Source organism: Mustela erminea, chromosome 1, assembly GCF_009829155.1.
Source record: "Mustela erminea isolate mMusErm1 chromosome 1, mMusErm1.Pri, whole genome shotgun sequence".
Classification (NCBI taxonomy): domain Eukaryota; kingdom Metazoa; phylum Chordata; class Mammalia; order Carnivora; family Mustelidae; genus Mustela; species Mustela erminea.
In genome coordinates, this window is record NC_045614.1 from 165,165,879 (window position 1) to 165,186,233 (window position 20,355).

The 20,355-nt window shown below is 37.2% G+C and overlaps 1 protein-coding gene across 6 annotated transcripts in view; it reads left to right on the forward strand.

The window, feature by feature from the left end:
- The window catches only part of CD47 (CD47 molecule), a 47,405-nt gene that overhangs the window by 1,260 nt on the left and 25,790 nt on the right, over positions 1 to 20,355 (forward strand). For all 6 annotated transcript variants that reach the window (XR_004287245.1, XR_004287246.1, XM_032349930.1 and 3 more), the window contains exons 2-3: positions 10,421 to 10,768; positions 19,509 to 19,598. Coding sequence is in view for 4 of the 6 variants with exons in the window: in XM_032349930.1 (XP_032205821.1) it covers positions 10,421 to 10,768; positions 19,509 to 19,598 (438 nt within the window). In the remaining 2 variants the exon portion in view is untranslated. The remainder of the gene's footprint in view (positions 1 to 10,420; positions 10,769 to 19,508; positions 19,599 to 20,355) is intronic.

Here is a 20,355-nt window from a genome sequence, read left to right on the forward strand (position 1 = left end):
CATCCTGGGTTGTTGGAGTTGTTGATGATATCTTTATTATAAAGAGCTGATCATTAGATAAGGTACTATTTCTTGTCATCATCATTAATGGCTTGTTGCCCTTACTATTACTATAGCGAAAATACTGCTTTCGGAAACCTGTTGTATGATCAGAAAGTCTACGTATTGGACCAAATTACAAATTAGTAATAAAAGATCACGAATTCAGGCTGCTGGCATCAAAGCTAGTCTGAAGAATAAAAAATGTAAATCATATATTAAAAAGCAGTGGTCCTGTTTTCAAGCAGATGGGAAAGAACTGCTATAATGGTACTTTTGGGGCTAGGCCTTGTTTAATAATAGTTAAGTCACATATAATTAGCACTCATTTACATGCAGTATTAATGTGCTCAATTCCCTACATGGTCACAGAATTCACAATTTATAGTATTTCATTGTACTTAATAATAACCTGAAAAAAAGCACAATAGAAGCATTATACATTTGAGTTCTGTGAAGTGTTGACTATAAAACAGAAAGTGATAGCATTTGTTATAAGATACAGTGGATTTTGTGTGTTTAATATGTAGTTTTTAAAAAGGCAGGTATGAAAATACCATAACCGTCTCAGAACACAAGTCATTATCAACCAGGGTATTTGAGAGACTGAATTTAGAATTCAAAATGAGTAAAACAGTCACAGATGTGTGTTTATTTGTCCTGAAGTTTGATTTTGCTTTCAGTTTCATTTATAGATGATTGGTAATCAAAGGCATTTTTTGGAAGCCACTCAGTTTCAGTTGACCTTTGAGGCAAAAGAAGTTACCTGAAATGCTCCTTCCGTCTACTTACAGGCAAACTGCAACCCCCCCTATTGGTTTATAAGCTGCAGAATGAATTACTACGTACCTTTCCTCTCCCATCCCCTATAAGTCCAATTATACTTTGTTTAAAAGCACATTGGTAGTTTCAGTAGTTTTTAGTAACTGGCAAATAAAACTTGACTTAAATAATGATGGTGACATGGACTGTTTTTTCACTGGCTGAATAATTTTTCTTTGTTCGAAGTGAGTTTTTAAAATCGAGAGTACACATAATTAGAAAATAGTTTTATTATATAAGTCTGGCAGTGATTTGTCTTGCTTAAATGAAAATGTTTTCTTTCCTCTTAAGGAATATATTACTCTTAAACACGAGTTGCCATTTTAAGGAAATGAATGCCTATTTAAAAGTATTTATTTATGGGGCCACCCCAGCAGTCTAGAGGCAGTGTGTTAAAGCATTACACTAAATGCCTACCATTAGGACACTTGCTCATGCTGTCATCTGTATTTTGGCAGATGTTTTATCTTTGCCACTGAGTTGTTAATGGAGATTTGAAAGGCCAGGTTCTAAAGAAGAAAAATAGGTGTTTTTCCTAAGTTTGATAAATATTCAAGTCCTCAGTAATCACTCTTATTATTAAACCAGTTTGCATTTCCTAATGTGCATTCACCTATAGCCAAATAAGCATTGCTTTTAATACTCTAATGTTCTTTTTGTGATACAGTTTTCATATAATCATTTTAGCCATCTTTAAGGTTTTTGCTGTTAGCCTTTGTATAAAAAAGATATAAATTTTATATAAAAAAGATGAAAAAATCTCCATATTTTGACACCTTGTGTCTCAGCCTGATATACAATGTACTCTTTCTTGCGTTGTCATAAAGTAACTTTTACATTGTGTCCTAGTGCAGATAGTTCTTCCATGATAAAAGAACAAGAATAATAGTGTAGGATCAATTTTGTTAAACTTACTGTAGTACTAAAGTAAAAAAAATTGGAGCACCCAAGAAATTTGATCTTGATATTCCTAGACTGAGGCAAGAGAACCCGGATTTTTCTCCTTCGTAGTTACAGAGTTGAAACAGAAATTATAGTTATACCCTCCTCTGAATATTGCATTTGTTATCTATGGGACAGTTAGGTAAGACTCAGAATCTGATTAGCCCCAGGTTTTGAGATACAAATTAAGAGAATAAATGTGCATATTTGAATACATGTCACTCTTACGGGTTAAAGGCAAGGCAAGGCATTTGGCAAGTGCGGGGTCTGTCGAAACTCCTTTTTCCTTTGCAAACTAGTATGAGCCCATGCTATGTTCTAAGCAGTGTGCAAGGCCCTCCTGGGCATAACAGATAAATTTCAGACCATATGCCTCTCAGTAACTTAAAATGTAGTTTACAAAGAGTAAGGATTTTTGTTTGTTTGTTTTTATCTCTTGGTGACATCTAGTATATTTTAAATGCATGGAGGCCCATAATTCCAGATGTTACTGACTTGAAACTGCTGTCTCCCCTGTAATTCTAGGTTTATCACTTCTGTTCTTATAAGACCACTTTAAATCTAGTAGGGAATTTGAGTCAGAACTAAACACCTTGTGGACATGCCTGCTTTACCCTAGACCTTATTTGGTCTTTATTGAGGAGAGAGTTGTCTGAATCTCCCTTTTTGACCCTCATTGTAACCCGATTCAGTTTAGACTCTAGTTCTCCATAACAGGGGCTTAATCTGATGGCAAAAAGTGGTAGGATTCTCTGTCAGCAGGTATCTTTGTTCATGAGCTTTGCTTCATTTACCTCAGTGACTGTTGGCCTTCTTCCCCATTCCTGAACATCCATTTCAAGCAGCTAATTAACTTCCTACTCTACTGCAAAAAATAGTGATGTGTGGTGTGGACTCTCTCAGCTTCCCTCCCACCATTACTAAACTTATCTACAATTTCTTAAGCAACCTTCTCATTCTCTTTCCTCCCTCAGTTTCAGAAGTGTACCTATTCACCTTTCCAAGGAAAGGTTCACCTGTCTACAGCTCTTTCACTTTCACCATTTTGGAGACCTGCCCAACTCAGCTTAATTCTTCATTCTTTCATCTTAGATCTTTCCCTCTCCATGGGCTTCTTTACTTTAGCTTGCACGCATGCTCAAGTTTTACCCCATATTACAAAACAAACTAGAAGAACCAAAACACCTTGCCCTGGTGCCTACACTTGAGCTGCTGCCTTCTCCTCTGCTTTCTTACACTGCAAAATTAATTGAAAGAGAATGCCTCTTCATTCTTCCCTCCTATTCACTTCCCAAATGCAATCTGACTTTTGATCCCACCAGTCTATTGACATTGTTGTAGGTAAAAAAAAAAAGATAATGATGTAGTTTTCAATCTAGAGGCTGTTTTTACTCATACTATTTAACATCTGTTTTGTCCCCATGAAGACCCTTCTTTGATGTCCATAGTGGTATTTTTTGCTGCTCTCACTTCTTTTTCTCACTTCCGTGGTTTATTCTTCTTTAACTGTTTTCCTATAAATATTGGTGCTCCTCAACATTTTATCTCTGGTTCCTGCTGTGTTTGCTTTGTAGGGACTCTCTTTGCAATCTTGTTTATGCTCACAGTTTCACCTACCAGCTGTGATCTTGGTGATGCCCAAGTCTTCATAGCTCTGACCTTTCTTCTTAAATTCAGATCCGTATGTCCTAGGGTCTAGGACATCCTTATTTCATCTTACCACAGGTAGTTTAATACTCAGCCTATTAAATATTGAAAGATTATTCCCCTGTAGATCTCCAAAAATCTCTTTTCTCTATAAAATCCACAATCTAACCAGTTACTCATACTTTAATAAACAACTTTAATTCTTTCCTCCTCTTCTCCCTTACTTCCCACATCCAACTTATGTTGATGTTCTTTGTTTTTTACTGCAGTATTTTGGCCTTCTCTCCAGGTGTCAGTTACCTGGACTGTTACCGTGATCTCTTGATGGGTCTCCCTTTCCCATCTCCCTTCATGCCCTTAGTTCACCCTTCATGCTGCTGGGTTTTTTATTGTTGTTTTTGTTTTTATTTTCTTAAATGCAAGTAAATCCACATGTTTTGCTCTTGCTTATATTATCAAGTCCCAGTTCTTCCGAATGGCATTCAGGGAAGCCTTTACAGTATTTCTTAACCATCCCTTTTTCCTAAAGTTCACTTGAAGAATCTTCTGCTTCCAGTTACTCACTTGTTCTCATTCCTTTGCACATGTTATGTACTCTGCCTAGAAAGCCTTTCCTTTCCTATATAATTCCTACTCATCCTTCAAGACTTAGTTTAAACATCATCCTCTAGGAAGATCATTCTTAAACACATTCGTGTAATTTTTAAGAAACTCATCCATGCAATCTGCAACTGACGTGATCAAGATTTTCTACTAAAATATGTAACTTCTCCATTCTATAATCAGGTCTATTGAAGTGAGAAGTAGTGGAGGATTTTCTTGGCATATGGAAGAAGAGTGAATCCTCTCTGATACAATTTTCCTTTCTTGGTATTCATACTTTAAATGTTCTACATTTATAAGGAATGTACTTGTTTGTGCTTGCTAGACCCTGGATCCAGAGGATACCAAATGAAGACATTATCCTTGTTTCTCTACCTTTTGAGCCTAATGGTGAGATCAGTTAAGTAAAATAGTAATTTCAAGATTCAGTAGTAGGTGCAGTGACAACACTTGAACAGGGGACAATAAGAGCAATAAGGAGGGAATGAATATAATTGAGCAGTGGTAGGGAAGAGGAATAGGATTGAACATCTCCCTTGGGTTCTAGCAGGAAGAACCAAAGTTAGCAAACTGTAGCTGCCATTTATTGAACATTTCCTATATATGTGAAAATACTGCAATAAGAAGTTAATATTTATTATCTCATTAAGTCTTCAAAGAGTCTCTTTGAGGTATACACTACTTCAGTTCACATTTTGTGGATGAGGAAACTGAGCTACAGAGGTTAAATAACTTGCCAGTGGTTATACAAGGAGAAAGTGCAAGTCTTGAGCCAGGTCTGATTCCACAGTGTGTGCTCTTACCTGGACACTGCACGAACAAGTGTTTGCCAGCATGTCCAAAGGCATGGGTGGAGATGAAGGGCATTTGCATATTCATAGAATTGCAGGAAGTCATTATGATGGGAGCTTAGTTTGGAAAAGAAGGAGTACAGGAGGTGGGGCTGGACAGGATCTTGAAGGACCTAGTTTGTATTCCATGCTAATGCACTTAGAATTTAGCTTGAAACAGGGAGAGGGGTGTTGATAAAAGTATATTAGGCAGAAGAGTTCACATTTGCATTTAGAACAGTTATTTTGAGAACTGTGGAAAATACATTGGGACTGAGATGGGAAAACATTGAGACTGGAGGTAGGGAGCTAGTTAAGAGGTTATGGCAATATCTCAAAAGAGAGATGATAAATGTCTAATACATACAGCAGACATTGAATTGAGGAATCATTAAATAGGTTGGGCCTACTACAAATTGTTTATAACTAAGGAGAGGGAGGAATCTAGCATAATTCTTATTAGGTCCAGGTCTGGTTGACTGATAGATAATAGAACATACTTTGGATGGTGAGGTTTTGGGAGGAGGCTAGGAAGAGGGTAAATAGGTTTTTGGACATGTTGACTTTGAATTAACTGTAGTACATCCAAGTGGAAGTACACAGCAGACAGTTGACTTTCCAGGTCTGCAGTTAAGGAGAAAGTGGGGCCTGGTTAAACAAAAAGTGTGTAGGTAGTTTAACTGTGGAGTAAGAGAGAATGCTGGGCGTCGGGGGTTGGGAAGAGGGCACTGCTGTATATGGAGTTTTGAGGAACACTAATATTTATTGTGAGTCAAGGACTAGATTTCAATGAAGAAGAAAGCTGTTATGGGGTGGACAAAGCAGTAAGAGGAAATTCAGAATCAAGAGCTATCGGAGGCCAAGAGATAAGAGCAAGAAAGGAACTGCCTATTGGCCCAGGAGCTATAGAATATTCGAGATAGAGAGTAAACCGTGCACTTTCAGTTTCTCACAAGGGATTATTGGCAGCTTTGGAAAGAACTGTTACAGTGAGGAAGAGGTAAAGGCCATGTGTCAGAGACTTAAGAAGTGAATAGGAGGTGAAGAAATGCGTTTAGATGATTGTTTTAGGATGCTCGGGAAGAGATAGACAAGTACGAGTAATTTTTTAAAAGTTGACTAATATTTAAGCATTTTTTATATGTTAAAAAATAACCTGTGAATGGCATGGGGGATGTTAAGCTAATAATCAACTAGGGAAAGTCCTTGGGGTGACTAGTGGGTGTGGAGACAGAAATGTAAACTAATGGATGAAGGAATACAATTGTGAAGAGGAGGAAGGTGAGGAGGGTGTGGATAGTTAGGGTTGCAGTTAAATATATAGGTAGGAAGTATTGGAAGCTTCTGGTTTCTCATTTAAAGGGCTCAAGAAATACGGCTTCTTTGGAGAGTATAGGATAAGCTTTTGCAAAAGGGGAGTGATTTAAGGGTTACAAAGGAGAGAGAGAGGTTTTGCATGGAACATATACAAAGATAAATGATTGAAGGCCCAGATGGGTGGGAGCTATGACAGTCTCCTGTTGTTCCCCTAGTAGCAATGCAAATTTCCTTAGAATTCTGTAAGACTGATTACTCTCCTGCCCATCTATAGCACTTTGTTCATACGGAAGGATAGCACTTAGGATTTCCTGTTACAAAAAGTATGTATCATAGTTCGAAATGAGAATTGAAAGCTTCCAAAAGATAATTGCCGCTTTTTTCCGTCATTGTATCCCCTCATCCTATCACAATGTTTCAGATCAGGTAATTCTCAATAAATGTTTTTTGCATTTGTACGTTTCAGAGCTAGACTTGTGTGCTGTGACTACAGTGTATTGAGCCTTTTCTGCAACATATAATAGCTGTTTTCAGTTCTATGGTCGGAGATGGTTTCAGTTGGTGGTCTGTATTTACAGAGGTTGTGAAGTCCAGTTTTTTTGGCAGTTTATATAAAATAATTTCTCCATTTCATTTGTAAATTTATCTGTAGCTCTTGCATCACTGATGATTAGTTATATTTATCTATTCCTATCTGATTTAGACTGCTAGAGGCTTATCTTGATTATTCAGAGTTTCCTTATTCATGTTAATTATCTATGTGCTTTTATTTGCTCTCTATATTTTAAATCTTTTTTTTTTCACTTTGATGTTTCATCAGAAAGCATTAGGCAAAAGATAGAAAACCCAAATCAGATAATTTCACTGTTTAATAGTTTTGGTTTTTTTTAAAATAAATGTTTATAGAGGATGAAGCTGTCATTAACAGCTGGTGGAGTGGCATTTTTGGACTACCCTTATTTATTAATTAGCACAAGGGCTATTCAAGTTATGGCTTATCTAGGTCAGTTTTACTTTGAGTTTTATTGATAGTATTTATTCTACTTAAATTGCTTCAGCTATAAGATTGTTCTATTGCAACAAAAAATGCAGTGCAATTAGGGCTTTCTGATTTTTTAGAAAATTCATTCTCTAAATGTAAGATGAAACTCCAGTTTTCACCAACCGCTTCTTAGAGCCTTCTAAAAAAGTTTGCTAAGAAAACTGAGCTCTTCACTTGTATCTCTTTTATTAAAGGGTAATTTTTAGAAATAATTTTTAAAATCTTGACTCAAACAAATACAAAATGACCATGTATCAAAGGTTTTATTTCATGTGTTAATTAACAAGTAAACCAGCAAGATGATAAAACCATCTCAGTTTTAAAAGAAAATTGAGAGAACAGACATATTTATAGGCAATCAGGAATGGTGAAATGAATTTTCAAATAGATGCAGTATTATCCTCAGGGCAATAAAACGTGATTTTTTGAAATCTCTTCTTCCACCAGGGAGAAGTGAATTGCAGAACAAAGTTTATTTGTATCTCTATGGACATGAATCATTTGCATTGCCATCAGTTTTGCCAAAATTATAAAATAGTTCAGACAGATAAACACAGTAAAAGGCATAGGGCCTTACAGAATGAGATCGTCCCAAGGAATTTTTCACACAATTTCCAGTACTCCATTGAAAGGGCGCTCAGGAATCTTTCTGTCCATTTCAAAACCTTTCACTATATTTACTAACTCTCTTCTTTCTGATTCCAGCATCGTACTTTTTTCTTTCCTTTTTTTAAAAAAAGATTTATTCATGGGCGTCCAGGTGGCTCAGTCATTAAGTATCTGCCTCAGCTCAGGTCAGGATCCCAGGGTCCTGGGGTTGAGCCCTGCATCGGGGCTCTCTGCTCAGCAGGAAGTCCGCTTCACTTTCTTGCTCTTCCCCTGCTGCTGCTCATGTGCACTCGCGCACGTGCTCTGTCTCTTTTACTCAAATAAATAAATAAAATCTTTTTTTTTTTTTTAAAAAAAGGATTTATTTACTTAAGAGAGAGGTGGGGGGCGGACAGAAGGAGAGAGAGAATCTCAAGCACACTCCGTGCTCGGTGTGGAGACCGCCATGATGCTCGATCCCACAACTCTGAGCTCATGACCTGAGCCAAGACCAAGAGTTAGGACACTCAACTGACTGGGCCACCCAGGCACCCGACTTCTCTCCTTTTCAAACACTATAGTTCCTCCCCTCTCCACCCCCAGCGCTTCTTGCTCAGGGATGACAACTCACAGGCCCAAGGCTTTGAAGAAATAACAACAGTTTGGACCTGCCAATCAGAGGAGGTCCAGATCATTACATTAAAATGCTGTATCACCTAACTTGTATAGTATTGCCCCTCATGTTCATAGCATGGTATTGTTAGAGAGCCCTTGCCCAGGTCTTTTCTCCTTTGATGCTCACCACAATTCTGCGAAGTAGCCCACTGTTCGTTTTTGATCCTCTTACAGAGAGTAAACCAAGGCATAGAAAAGTTAAATGAACTGCTTAATTTGTACTCAGGCTTTCTGAACATTGTCCACTTCATATTCCACTCTGCATCCTAGCATTCAACGCACTGGGAAGTTACTGAATAATAATTATGTTCCTAGGACAATAATATCTGATGCTCCTGATTTTTATTACCATTTTACAAATGTAGAAAGAAGAAATCTTAAGAATGAACTACGGAAGTTGATGTTTTATTTGCATTTGTTAGTGCTTTGTTTTTTGAGGGAGAAGCTTGCTAATTACTAAGGTAAAAGGGTTGTTAAATGGCTGAACATTAAGGAAGACAGCTATAATTTTTCCATATTCTCATACATGTTAGATGAAAGGTAAGTGATTGTGTCTCCTTTTCCAATCCCTCTTTTGTAAGGCAATGATAGTTTATTCTCCGGAGAAGAACTGATAGAATACAGTAGTCCACATGATCTGTAGGGAATATGTTCCAAGACTGCCAGTGAATGCCTAAAGCCACAGATAGTACCAATCCTACATAATTTTTTTCTGTATGTATCTATGATTAAATTTAATTTATAAATTAGGAACAGTAAGAGATTGACATTAATAACTAATAATAAAACAACAGTTATAACAATGTGCTATAATAAAATTTATGTGAATATAGTCTCTCGCTCTCTTTTTCAAAATAACTTATTGTACTATACTCCCCCTTCTTACGAAGTTGTGAGATGATAAAATGCCTACTTGATGAGATGAAGGCTGTAGGCAATGTGATGTGACCTAGAGTTAGGCTACTATAGATTGTCTGACCATGTGTTAGAAGGAAGATAATCTGTTTCTAGACTGTGGTTGACCAACGGTAACAGAAACCAAAGAAAGCATAGCCATGGATAAGTGGATAAGAGAAGACTAGTATATTTATTATTAGCAGTATCTGTTCTCTCTTGGTATTAATATGTTTCTTAGCTTCTTTTTTTTTTTTTAAGTGGTTTATGGTTCCTAGGAGGAAAGAATACCTGTAATATGTATTTGGAAATTGTTTTCCATGGTTTCAGTGAAATATAGGGGTAGGAAAATGCTTTTATGTTGCATATAATACTTCCTAATACTTACATACAAAATGACTGTTGCTGTCTGTATTTTGCAATGGGAAAGTAGCCACAGAGAATGTTTTTCTCCTTAGCATTCTGACTTTCCATCCTCGTTGGAGAGATGTGATGTGATTCATCTGGCTTACTTTTTTGTATTAAAGTATAGTAGACCCCATCATCTTTTTTGGAAATGCAAGACAAGCATAGAAATAAACTTCCTCTCAGTTTAGCAAGTTCTATTTGGAGGAAGTATATACCAAATATAATACTTAGTTTGATTTTCTGTTAAAAATTTTTCATGGTTCGGACAGTATTTTTCTATATATATCAGTAGGCAGTAATGATTACTTCAAAGCTTCCAAAGCTAGATACTACACCTGCATGTTCCAACAGGGTTGCTGAATTTATTCCCAAGATATATGGTAATGTATACTTTGTATTACTGAGATTGAGTAAGGAAAAGTTACAATGTTGTCTGCCAGCTGTGCACATTAATATTAAAATAATTTGGATTTTTTTTACCTTGCCTGTCTTCTCTGTAGTTGCACTGTTTGCTTAAATGAACAAGTGAAACATTGCTCTTTATCTTAAGGATTTGTAACAACTTGTATAGAATTCTATAATGAAATGAAACAATTTTCTTTTTCTTTTTCAGGTTCAGCTCAGCTAATATTTAACATAACCAAATCTGTAGAATACACTGCTTGCAACGAAAGTGTTATCATCCCATGCTTTGTTAATAACGTGGAGGCAACAAACATTAATGAGATGTATGTAAAGTGGAAATTAAAAGGAAAAGACATTTTCACCTTTAATGGAGCTCTACAGAAGACCACTCATGGTGATAAGTTTAAGAGTACAAAAATCATACCACAAAAATTACTAACTGGCATTGCATCTTTGGAGATGGATAAGGAAGAAGCTGTTGTAGGAAACTATACTTGTGAAGTAACTGAATTAAGCAGAGAAGGCGAAACCATCATAGAACTAAAATACCGAATTGGTAAGATTTCTACAAAAGCTTTCCATTTATTTGTCTTGTAGCATCCTGGTCCTGTTAGAAAGGGGTAAATGGGCCTAGGTACTCCTTTGAATCAAAAAGTTGGCTATTAATAATAAATGCTGATATAATGTTTAATAGCTTTAAGATCATGTGTTTTGTATTATTTCCTTTTCTACTTTTCAGAGTGAACCTCCTTTGTGGTTCTCAAACTTTTGGTCCAAGGACTCTTCTGTTGGGGTGCAGTCCTGAGGTCATCTACTCTGCATTTCTGTTTGCTGCCATCAAGAGTACTTTATTGCATGTGATTAATTTTCCAGTCTCTTTGCAACTGTTTGGTCGTTTTTTTTTTTAACCTTACACTTTGATCAGAGGTTGACAAGTCTCAGCTATGTCCCATTTGCAGAGAATAGATTAGAAGGAGAATCAGGAGATTAAAAATCAGGTTATCATGGATGAGTCCTTGAGGTTTCCTATGCTTAGCTTTGCTTTGGTGTTTTTTTCACTGGCCAAGATTTAGAAGAACTAGAGATCCAATTCAGTGTATTTGAATTCAGCCTTGATTATAGCACCATGATTCTGCTCTTTCTTCACAAACGTGGTTTGGTGAGTTGTATAAAGCAGTCATTAGCTGAAGTAAACAGCCTGCTTTCTTTTCTATTCTTTCTAGTGCCAGTTGATTTCTTCAACTACATACAAGTGCATTATGACTTTCTGTTTTGAAATATCTGTTTACAGTCACTAGACATATGACTGATTTTAGGATTAGACCATACTTTGAGAACCTCTGCTTTAGATGGAACCAAAATAATTCAATTGGATCAGCTCTTTGCCTTCTATTCTTCTAGTGTTCATGGTTATAAAATGTCTGTTACCAGATTGAGAGTGGGCTGTTTAATTTGATGGAATATTTTGACATGGTTTAGGATTAGGAATCAGAAAGTGAATTCTGTACCCTATTCTGTAACTTAATTATTTGCCTATGTGATCTTGAGAAGTTTATTATCTGGGTTCAGGTTACCATATTTCCGGGAAAGGGATGAAAATCTATCCCTGCTTTTTTGTGTCCTGCAGTGTAACCAGCATCAACTAAGATCTCTTGCGTGTAAGTTCTACGTCAGCCATGGTGCTTTGCAAATGTTGGTTGTGTTCCTCGGATGTTTATTTTATGAAGTGAGATAGCAAGTTGCTGAACCTGGCCTGGGGTATTGGGAGAGGGATTTCTGTACAGTGAGAAATGGGTAGGAGGTAGCTTAGAGCAGGTTGGCAGAATTTGGAAAACATTTCTGCTAGAAAATCTCTTACACTGTAACTTTTATTTTATATTTATTTGGACTAGGGAGCTTTTTAAAAAAATGCGAACCTTTCAGCAGGGTCTAATTATTCAAACACAGTGTCTGGAATTATATAATCTGATACCTAGCTGAAATTTTTCTGAAGGAATGTATACTTCTGTGGGAATGAAGAAGTAAGACCAGGGAGAAGCAGTGATTTTGGAGTGCAGTGTCAGTCACTGAGAGGCAAACCTTTAAGCTCTAGATATAAAATTTGAAAGACTTGATGCTGGAATGAAGATGGTTGGGGAAGAAGTACCAATATCTGAGATGAAGACAAAGTTTATAATTTTATAAAAGTGTGATTATTTTATCTTTTTTTATTTTCAAAGTACCCTGTTAAAAAATGAGTTGTACTTACCTTTCGGGCCATTAAAAAGAGAAGATACTGTTTTGTTGCAGATAATGTAGAAAACTCTACCGGAGGTCTCAGACATTTGACTTTGCACTCAGTTTTATTTTTTGGAGTAATTAAAGGTTCATAGGAAATTACAAAGGTAGAACAGAAGGGTGCTGTCTACTCTTTGCCCGGTTTCTGCTAGTGATTACTTCTTGTGTAACTATAGTAAAATATCAAAACCAGCAGGTTCACAGTGGTACAATGTGTGTATGTTTGTCATTTTATCACATGTGTATGTTTAAATAACCATCAACACAATCAAGATTCATAACTACTGCTGCATTGACACAAAGATCTCCCTCATGCAGCCTCTTCATAGTCACCTCCCTCCCCCTCCCCAACTACCCCCACCCTGGCAAGCATTATCATGGTCTCTGTGGCTGTGATTTTGTCATTGTAAGTGGAATCATACAGTATTTTGAGACTGGCTTTTTTCAGTCAGCACAGTGCCCTTGAGAACTATACAAGTTGTGTATATCAGTAGTTCGTTCTCTCTCTCTGTGTGTGTGTGTGTGTGTCTCTGTCTCTCTTTTGGCTAAGTAGTAGTAGTCCATGCTATGGGTATATCACAGCTTGTTTAACCATTCACCTATTGTAGGACATTTTGGTTGTTCCCAGCTTTTGGCTATTACAAATGAAGCTGCTGTGAACAATCATGTACAGGCTTCTGTGTGGACATAGTCTTCTTCATTTCTCTGGATAAATGCCCAGAAGTACAATTACTGGGTTATACGTAAGTATACGCTAGGTTTTTAAAGAAACTGCCAACTGTTTTCCAGAATGATTTTTTCATTTTACATTCTTATCAGCAGCATATGAGCAATCTAGTTTCCCCGCATCCTTGCCAGCATCTGGTGGTGTCTCTGTTTCATACCCATTTTTGACTGGAGAAAGAAAGAAACCTCCTCTGCTCAAAAATGTTAATTTGGGGCAGGACTCTTACTGTGGAATACAAAGTTACTGTAGTAGAGATACTTACCCATCATGTGGACTTTGGGGATTTAGGCAGTAGAAAACAATTTTATTATGTTGTGCTTTTTTTGCAAATGTAGGCATAAAGGAGGAATAGAAATTACTTAATAGAGAATTCTATTTAGTGGAATGTGGGTAATGGTGACCATTGTGTTCTTTTTTTTGAGGGCTAGGACGGAATATGTAGATGTACTGTATATGAATTAGAGTTGTATATGCCTGTGGTGTCTGTATATAGTATCATACCATGGAAGGAGCACAGGACTTGAATTTAGAAAGCTTTTTCTATACTTCACCATTTTCTAGTTTAAGATAACTTGTTTGAGAAACTCAACCTATGTGGTCCTCAGTTTTATCTGTAAAATGGGGATACTATCTTAATGACAGAATTGTTTGACATGTGTATAAGTTAGTATCTCTCTCTTTTTTTTTTTAAAGATTTATTTATTTATTTGACAGAGAGAGATCACAAGTAGGCGGAGAGGCAGGCAGAAAGAGAGGAAGGGAAGCGGGCTCCTTGCTAAGCAGAGAGCCCGATGTGGGGCTCGATCCCAGGACCCTGAGATCATGACCTGAGCTGAAGGCAGAGGCTTTAACCCACTGAGCCACCCAGGCACCCCAAGTTAGTATCGCTTAAAAAGATTTACTGAGTACCTACCTTGTGCCAGGCACTGTGCTAGACATTACGGATCCGACAATGACTAAGACATGATCCCTACTTTCTAGAAAATGAAAGCAGTATAAATAAGAACAGTAAAATAACAATATTTGTTTTAGCACATAGCAGATAATTCATATATATTGTATCCTATGATCTTCTCAAGAACTCTAGCAGATAGACATAGGTCTTACCATTTAACAGATGAGAAAAACAGGTGAGATTTAAACTATTTGTTAAAAGATTTCACCTAGATCTGTCTGTCTTCAAAACCCAAGATTTTTACCACCATGCTATATGGTTTCTTTGAAAACACCTTGAAAATAACCAAATACTAAATATAAATAGTAGCTACAAAATTTGCTATTAATATCTATATTGATATTAATAATACAAACACTTGGAGGCTTAAAATTTTACATTTCTGCAAGTAAGTTATTAAGATTTTTTTTTAAAAAAAAGGTTATTTCAAATTCAGTAGAGTTGCCATTTCTGTCATTGTCAACATGATATACATTATGCTTATGATGTTGGCATGAGGGTATTGGAAGATCTTGCAATAGGTGTCTAGTGCTGTATAACAAATAACAAATGTAGTGGCTTAAACCAGCTTCCATTTATTAGCTCACAGTTTTGTAGGGCACAGTTCTGGTCATGGTATAACTATGTTCTCCACATGAAGTTTTACAAGGCCAAAATCAAGGTGTCCACTAGGCTGTGTTCTCATATGGCGTTCAAGGTCCTGTTCCAAGCTTACATGATTGTGGTAGAATTCAGTTCCTTGCGACTGTAGGATGGAGGTCCCTGCTCCTTTGCTGCATGTCCACTTCTGGGGGCTTCTCTCAGCTACCAGAGGTTGCCTCATTCCTTGCCACACAGCCTCTTCCATATGTAAAGCCAGCAAGGAAGATCCTTCCTCTGGTAGAACCCCTCTCACATACTGAATTCATTTCCAGGAAAAGCACAAATGTAATCATTTGATTACACCAGCCTTTTCTCTCTCAAAGGCAATTGCTCCTTTGTGAAGCCAGCAGGTTGGGCACCTTAATCACATCATCAAAATCCCTTTTGGCATATGACACAACATAATCACGGGAATGAAAGCCATCATGTTCACTGTTCCATCCCTTCTTCAAGGGGGAGGGAATTACAAATGGCTGATTGCAGGGAGCAGGGGTTTGGGGAGTGCCTTTAGAATTCTGGATTATGTAAGTAGCCTAAACAAGTCAACACATCAGAAGAGTCATCACAATCCTGAAACATCAAGTAAAAATTTGGCTTGAATTTTAGTTTTGTAAATTTTATTGTGATCTTCTTTTGTGGTAACTGGTGTTCGTGAAGGTTTACCATGTATGTATTTGAAGGAAAAGCACATTTATGTCGATTAAAGTGATCTTTTCACTTTTTCCAGTTATATCCTGTTTTGTACACAGTGATAAAAGAAATGAAGTACTTGGTTTTTATAACACTTAGGCTGGGAAGAAGAATTCAGACACTCATTCATAGACCACACCCTCATAATATCATTTCTTTGCTTTTCCACTAATGAGTTCATCTTCCTGAGAGCCTCACTACCTGAACAGGAATTGGGAAAGAGTAATGGGCAGAGTTGTCAGCCATAGCGTGAATGGAATAACATTGCCTTAGGTTATCTTTCTTAATCCTAAAGTGGAAAAATATCTGATATTGTTCTTAGTCCATTTTAAGCTTTTTTCTTAATGCCAAAGACATTCAAAATTGAGAAGGACCTTGGAGAAGTATCTTGTCTCTTTTCTCCCACTGAGGAACAAGAGTTAAAGTCATCTGACAGTAGTACCAAAACAAATCAATAGCTTAATGGGCATATAAGTGGTTTTATATAAAACATTGGCTTTCCCCCCCAGCATCTCATTTGGTTCTTGAATGTCCAATTCAGTGATCCTCAGACTCTCCGCCTTGACAAATTAAAGAGAGAGAACACATTCATGTCAGTGAGAAGAGAGAAATTATGGCAGAGGTGTGCAGCCCTGATTTTGAACTGAGAGAATGACGGAACATCCCCTCCATGATTGTGAACGTACACACGCGCGTGCGTCTATGCACACACACTCTTACTGTGGAGAACATATTAAAATCTTGGGGTGGGGGCTGAGAGGGGAGAATGTGTGAAGTTTGAATAAACCTTCTGATAAGTTTCCATTAAGAATCACTTAGACGATGGTGTTCTTTGTTTTATTATCCCGCCTTCTGTATGTCACTGAAATGTCTTCTTATTTCCACAGAGAGGCTTGGAGTCCTCCAGGAGTCATTTAGTCTCTCGCTGTCTAATTCATGAATTACTTCTATCGCACCCCAGGAAGTTAGCATTCAAACTTCTTACCTGAACCTTGACATGAGGAAACTCTCACTTCCCAATGGATCTCAGTCTCTTAGTAGGCAGTTGCAGTTCTAACTTAAGTGAGGCCAGACTTTGCAGTCCTACAATTTCTTTCTCACAAGAAGGGCTATGGTATTTCCCTCCCAAGCTTCTATTTTTCCCTAAGGTTGAAATCTCCAGAGTTTCCAGCCATTGCTAATGGTTTCAGGACCCCTGTTCTAGTCACCTTCCTTTGGAACAATTTCCTGTGTGTCTTTAAGTGTTATGAGGGAAAATGTACTCGAGACTGTGTTTGTGGGTCACACCTTGCCTTCCTGCCACTACCCAGTTGCTGCTACAACTTTCTGATTGATCCTCCTTCTGTAATCCATTCTGCACATCGCTGGAGACGATTTTAAATGAATCATGGTCGTTTCTCTCCCATTTGAAGCTTTCCAAACAGTTAGCATTACTCTTAAAATAAAAATCCAAACTCTCATAACAAGCTGTTAGGAGATGATCTTGTCCCAGCAAGATTCCCATCTCCTCTTGTATCACTAAATTCTAGCCACCATTTATTTTCTTGAACTTGCTGTTCATTTGGTGTCTCTTCTTCCCTATCTTCATGTGACTCAAATCCAGTTCCTCAAAAGTCTGATCTTCAGTTCTTCCCTCTCCTCTAGGTCATGGTCCCCCCTGCCATGTTCACTAGCAGACCTTACATGTCTAGAATACCCTATCCATGGTGTGATTTCAGTAAATATTTGTGAAATGAAAAATGAGTGATCAGACCATATTCAGACACACCTCATATTAATAGGTTTCTATCAATATATCCTGAGATTGTTTTGTTGCATAGGGAGAGAGGTCAGTGAAAGAACATTTCATTGTCAGCTCATCTTAAACACCTACTGATTATTTTGATCATATACTGAATGTAGAGCCCATAAGATTTGCTGTGGGACTGGCTGTGGCATGTGGGAGAAACCAAGGAGTTATGGATGACTCTAAGGTTTTTGGTCTGAATAATTGGGGAAGTCAGCGCTACCAAAATGGGGAAACCCAAGAGGGGAGGTTTGGTGAAGTAGGCAGAGGGGCATCAGAAGTCCATTTGGGGCATGAAAACTTCAGATACTTATGATCCTTGGTTCATTATAGATCTTGGATACCAGCCCAGGGAGGGAGGTGGGGGGATGGGGTAACTGGGTGATGGTATTAAGGAGGGCATGTGTGGTGATGAGCACTGGATGTTATATGCAATGAATGACTTGTTGAACACTACATGAAAAACTCATGAGGTGGTATATACTGGCTAATTGAACATAATAAAAAATATAAAATAAAAATTAAAAACGATCCTTGGTTCACTGTGCCTCAGTTTCCTCAGCATTAAGGAGGGGTTAGTAATTCCTCATACAATAATTGAGGATTTGAGGAGTTAATATAGACAACTCAAAACAAAATAATAGAGAAAATGGCTAGGGAAAATAAATTGATTGGGTATAGTCCTCAGATCATAGAGCTTTTATCAAAGCCTTTGGGCATTAAATGTGAAAACCTAAGCATAATTTAAAAAATTTTTTCCTGCTTAGATTTTAGGCCAAATTATAATAGGTTTTCTTTGGTGTAGGAAGATATTCAGTAATACAGTTCAAAATTAAGGTATTGATTCAGAATATCTGAAAAATCTCTCTCTGGGTAGGGATCTGTGAAAAAATGAAAGGCAGTCCTCCATTCACTCACCAGCCAACCTCATGACTGTTAGAACCTTCAACAGCAAGCCTGTTGAGTCTCTGTTATGCACAGGGCGAAATGCTAGGTTCTGAAAAGCTAATACTTTTTAGACAGAATTTATAATGTTGTTATAGTCTGTATATTGGGAACATTTACCAGGTTTAAACATAAGGTTAATACAAGAAGTATATCATTATGGTAGGAAAGTCCACCAGGTTCTTCACATGCCGATACGGAATGGCAGAGCCCCAGAGGATTTGAATGAATAGGGTCGATTGCAGAGGAATACCAGTGCTTGCTTTGGGCAGGGTTGAGGAATGCTCTTCAAACAGCAAATCCCCCATGTGCAGGCAAACTTCGAAATTTCTTTGATGCATTTATTTGGCTTTATTTTTAAAGAAGAAAGTTCATAAATAAAATCAGTGTTCTTGAGTGTTAAAATGAAATGAATCTTAATGTTTTAAAAAGTTCTCAAGTTATTTGAAATCTTAAGGTTACAGTTTCCTTCATATAGACTGTGTGGCTCTGTTTTTACTTGCCTAGGTAACATGTGACCCACTTAACAGAAACTTCCTTAATACCTAACGTTACAGTCATCATAGTGAAGGTTGACTGAATATTTGGTACATAGCCAAGCTTTGTTTTAAGCCCTTTTCTTTTTTCTTTCTCTCTCTCTCTCAAAGATTTTATTTTTTTATTTGAGAGAGTGAGAGGGAAAGAGGGGCAAAGGGAGAGGGTGAAGCGGACTCCCCGCTGAGCAGGGAAACCAGGGTGGGACTCCATCGCAGGACTCCGAGATCCCAGGAACCTGAGCAGAAGGCAGGTGCTTAACTGACTGAAGCACCCAAGTGCCCTGTTTTAAGTCCTTTTCACGTATTGGCTTTGTTAATAGTTGCAACAGTCCTTCAATGGATAGGTGCTATGTTGTACTGGTTTAACAGTTGAGATCTGTAAAGAACAGAGAGGTGTTAAGACTTTGTCCAAACCTCCAAAGTTCATAACGTAGAGTTAGGTTTCAAGCCAGGCAGTATGGCTGCAGAGCCCTGTTCTCAGCTTCTGTGTCGTATTGTCTCCTCCATATATCATAGGTGAGGGAAAATGTGGAAAAAAACACTTAAACGAGCTTCTTGTTTCAGAAGTAAAATTTGCTTAGAAGTAAATTGTGTAATTTGTAATTATTTTATGGCCACAGCTTTAATAAGTTATTTTTGTTTTCTGTCTTCACAATAAAAAATATATTGTTGACTATCAGTGTCAGGACTTAACATGATTATAGTAAATATTAATTGTGATTTTTGTTTTCTTCCTAGTTTCATGGTTTTCTCCAAATGAAAATATCCTCATTGTTATTTTCCCAATTTTGGCTGTACTTCTGTCTTGGGGACAGTTTGGTATTGTGAGTAAGTATTTATCTCTATTTTTCATTTATGTTTTAATGATGAAAATGTTATTTCTGGGAGGTAATATTAGTGAAATGTTTTATCTGAGTTGTATTAGGAAATGTGATAATGTGATAAATAATAATGTATAGTCTTAATATTCTTCTTGAAGTGTGTATTTTCCCCCCACAATTTACTATAGTTCACTCTTAATTCCTAAGGTTTTTTTTTTTTTTTTTAAACTTCTTAGGAACGAATAGTGGAAATCCTAATAATAAGAATACCTTTAACTCTCTCTACTTAGGGTTTTCAGAGCCTTTACACACATTGTTTTGGTAGAGATGGTCAAGGCCCTGCATTAGTGTCACAGCAGGATATTGTACTTTGAGCATGAAGACTGCCCTCTCTTTGTTTTCCTAGTTTGCCCTCATCCGTGTGCCCGTGTTCATCCTAGGAGAAGCCCCATCTCCACCATGTTTTTGTCATCCTTACCATGATTCTGCAGCCCCTAAGGAAGTAGCCATGGATGAATTGTGGTTTTTAATCGTGTTTTGCTGTGATAATCATGTGACCAAACTTCTCAGAGTAAATCTTGTTGCTATTTCAGATTTAGCATCAACTATGTGGAATTGTCACTACTAGGTAAAAGGTAATATGTATTCTGGTTGATACTTAGACTCAACCATATTTCCCTACCAGTTTGGTAAAAGAAATTTACTACAGTGATGAAGTTCTGAAGTGACAGTCTAAACAAATAAAACTTCTAACATGTAAGATT